We start from the raw sequence: 3,678 nt of genomic DNA on the forward strand, positions 1-3,678 counted from the left end.
AGTGGCTTCCCTGAGTTTTTTCTGAGGTCCTCACTAAGCTCCCCAAAAGCCCCCGACCCGCAGAGGGCGCCGCGTCAAGGACAGCGCGGGCCGGCTCCGGAGGGGGCGGGGCCGCGGCCACGGTCACTTTTTATGAATGGGGGAGCGGGCGGCGCGAGACCTCATTACTATGCCGCGCAGCGCGCGTTGCGCTCCAGCGCGCCGCGCCCATTGGTCGACTGGGCTTCTGACGTCACCAAACTGGTGGCCGGGGGCGGGGCGGGGTGACTCACGCCGCGTCTCCCGCGGCCGCGGGGGCTTCTTGGGGTCCGCGTACACCTTGCTCTGCCAGGACCTGAGTGGAGGTTCCCCGCGGCCCGGCCGCGCCCGGTCCTGAGCGGTGAGTAGCGGGCTTTGCCGCAGGTACCCAGAGTCTGGGAAGACACGCAGGGTTCGGGGCGCTGGGCCGGCGGATGGCTGCGTGTGGCTGCTCGGGGTCGGGAGGTCGAAGCTGGGATTCTGCATTAGCAGATTCTGCATTAGCATGCAGCTCCCCCAAGTGTTAAGGTGCTCGAGCGGTGTGATGGGGTGACCCGGCAAAGGGTGAACATTCATTCCTGCGGGACCCGAGGCCCTGGAGGGACGGGCAGTCATCTGATATTGAGGGGGCAGGACGCGTCTGGGGCGAGCACCTGGGCGTCCGAGTAGTGGGAGGTGTCTTCTTTAGGGATTCAACTCTCCAAGGCAGGAGGCGGAGTCAGGCCCAAGATCCAGGTGTCCCGGCAGAAGGAGGGGTCTGTCGGACTCAGGAATCCAGACTTCTACCATGGGGTGTCTGCGATGGAGACCCAGGGGTTAAGTGGAGAAAGGGGGGCGGGGGGGCAGTCTGTCCGGAGACAGAAGTCTGGAAGAGAGTGTGGGGGAAATGAGGAACACGAGTTCCCAGGTGTTACCCTGGGAATGTCGATTGAGGGCTGGCAAGGAGCTGCACCGGCTCTGCCCGGGGGCGGAGCCTGAGGCTGGCAGCGCTGCGAATCGTGAGGGGTCTGGGAGCTTCAGGAACCGAGTCATCTCTGACGGCAGGGAGCTGACTGCCGTCCTTCCTGACGTGTTTCCCTCCTCAGTCATGAGCCTTTAAGGTTCACCTTGAATCTCTGTGGTTCCCCATTCACTTACGGCAAGTTTTGATCCACTTCTCTGACCACATGTGGCAAAGAGGTCTTTAAGACTTAACAGGAATGGAAAGGAGGGTGAAGAGACACAGGGGAGAAATGGCCAGGAAAGGGGGCCCGTGTTTAGAGGCCCCAGGGCATCAGAGGACAAAGCATAGGACAAGAGCCTCAGGACATGAATTGGGGGACAGAGCAATGGTACCCTACTTGTTATCCAGAGAGGTATCTCTTCCAAGGACCTCTATCAGGACACAGGCCTGCCGGCATCTCATAGGACCTTTCTTCTACAGGTACCATGATTTGGGGTACAGGCAGCTCCATGGCCTGGCTCTCGGCTGGCTCAGGCAGCCTGAACGTGAGTGGTGTGGACCCTGCAGAGGAACCCACAGGCCCAGCTACACTGCTGCCCTCTCCCAAGGCCTGGGACGTGGTGCTCTGCATCTCGGGCACCCTCGTGTCCTGCGAGAACGCACTGGTGGTGGCCATCATCGTAGGCACGCCTGCCTTCCGTGCCCCCATGTTCCTGCTGGTGGGTAGCTTGGCCGTGGCAGACCTGCTGGCAGGCCTGGGCCTGGTCCTGTACTTTGCAGCTGTCTTCTGCATTGGCTCACAAGAGATGACCCTGGTGCTGGTTGGCGTGCTAGCCATGGCCTTTACTGCCAGCATTGGCAGCCTGCTGGCCATCACCGTTGACCGCTACCTTTCCCTGTACAACGCTCTCACCTATTACTCGGAGACGACAGTAACTCGGACCTATGTGATGCTGGCCCTGGTGTGGGTGGGTGCCCTGGGCCTGGGGCTGGTTCCTGTGCTGGCCTGGAACTGCCAGGATGGCCTGACCACGTGTGGTGTGGTATATCCACTCTCCAAGAACCATCTGGTGGTCCTGGCTGTTGCCTTCTTCATGGTGTTTGGCATCATGCTGCAGCTCTATGCCCAGATCTGTCGCATCGTCTGCCGCCATGCCCAACAGATTGCCCTCCAACGACACCTGCTGCCTGCCTCTCACTACGTGGCCACCCGCAAGGGCATCGCCACACTGGCCGTGGTGCTTGGCGCCTTTGCTGCCTGCTGGTTGCCCTTCACTGTCTACTGCCTCCTGGGAGATGCCAACTCTCCGTATCTCTACACCTATCTCACCCTGCTCCCGGCCACCTACAACTCCATGATCAACCCCGTCATCTACGCCTTCCGCAACCAAGACGTGCAGAAGGTCTTGTGGGCCATCTGCTGCTGCTGTTCTACTTCCAAGAGTCCATTCCGGTCCCGGTCCCCTAGTGACGTCTAGTTCCATCCTGGTGGTTCTGTGGCCTTGACTCCTACAGAATTCCAGAATGTTAGGCTCACCGGGGCTTAGTTCTAACCCCCCCAGCTCCGCACCCTTAAGACCCAGCTGGTTCTGGAGTTCTAAGACATTGGGTGTTTTCGGATTTTGTTCAAGATTCTTTCAGGGATCCAGCCCAGCTGGCTGCATGGTTCTAGAATGTTCCAGACGGTGGTTCCAAGTGGTTTGCAATTCCAGAATGCTGGGAATTTTACAGTACCATTCCAAGTCCTTGATCTTCCTTCCCTGAGTCTTGACCTTGACTACATCACTTTACTTTTGAATTTCGAAGCTCCAGAGTCAGAGAGGATAATCACTTAGTTGCCTAGATGAAAGATTTATTGCTATATATGTGAACATACAAAAAAGTATATTTATTTATTTATTATGTATTTATTTATAAATTTACTTATGGGGGGAAGGGGGAAAAAGAGACCCACACTATGAAATCTAGTATGCACCAGGGTGTCCCCAGCCAGCCTCCTTGTCCCCATTTCTGACCTCAGTTCCCGGAGCGGGAGGATGGAGAAAGAAAAACCACGTATTTTGTTATTTTTGCTTATTTTTTATCAGAGAGATCATAGAAACCAGAGCTTCCTCTCCAGGCCCGCACTGCTCGGGTTTGCAGGAGGAACACACCAGCCTCTGGTTTTTTTTATTTTTTTAAGAAGCCATCACCTGAGTAACCGAGAATTCCTCTGCGCTGAGGCCCGGCTTCCCTCTGGTGGCCATTTTGGGGAATTGCAACCCGGCGGGGCAGTCGGGACTATAAAACGCACCCCCATCTCCACTTCAGCCTGGCTTTCAGCGCCACAGCCATGGCCTGGGGGCCAGGCCTTACCCTGAGGTGCCCTAGAGGAGGCAGGGCAAGAGCCAATACCCCACCCCTCTGCCAATCGGGGTATGGTCCCCAGTGCACTCCTGTCCAATCCCCAAACCCTAGTCAATAAAAAACGATTTTTTGATAAATATTTGTGTTTGTGCATTATGCATGGTGTGGAGTGGAGCCAAGAGAGTGGGCTCCCTAAGGAATCCGGGAAACTGGAGACCCAGAGAAGAGTGTGTTTGGCACTACAAGATGTCACTGCCCCTCGGACCAGACCCTGGACACCAAGTTGCAAGAACCTCAGTACCCAGGGCCAGGAAGCAGGATATTAGACTCTTAGTGTGAGGACACCCACAGTCTGGCCACAGTAGCTAGTT

The 3,678-nt window shown here is 56.9% G+C and overlaps 1 protein-coding gene across 1 annotated transcript; it reads left to right on the forward strand.

The window, feature by feature from the left end:
- Window positions 1–273: 273 nt before the first annotated feature.
- Gpr3 (G protein-coupled receptor 3) lies at window positions 274–3,404 on the forward strand. Its single transcript, XM_057784897.1, has 2 exons — window positions 274–379; window positions 1,442–3,404. Exon 2 carries the CDS (start codon window positions 1,447–1,449, stop codon window positions 2,437–2,439), a length of 993 nt encoding a protein of 330 aa, XP_057640880.1. The 5' UTR covers window positions 274–379; window positions 1,442–1,446; the 3' UTR covers window positions 2,440–3,404.
- Window positions 3,405–3,678: the final 274 nt, after the last annotated feature.

This window comes from Chionomys nivalis, chromosome 11 (assembly GCF_950005125.1).
Source record: "Chionomys nivalis chromosome 11, mChiNiv1.1, whole genome shotgun sequence".
NCBI classification, from domain to species: Eukaryota; Metazoa; Chordata; class Mammalia; order Rodentia; family Cricetidae; genus Chionomys; species Chionomys nivalis.

What these genes read in the sequence shown, in the direction of transcription:
- Gpr3 (XM_057784897.1), top strand. Translation starts at nt 1,447, where the DNA reads ATGATTTGGGGTACAGGCAGCTCCATGGCCTGGCTCTCGGCTGGCTCA.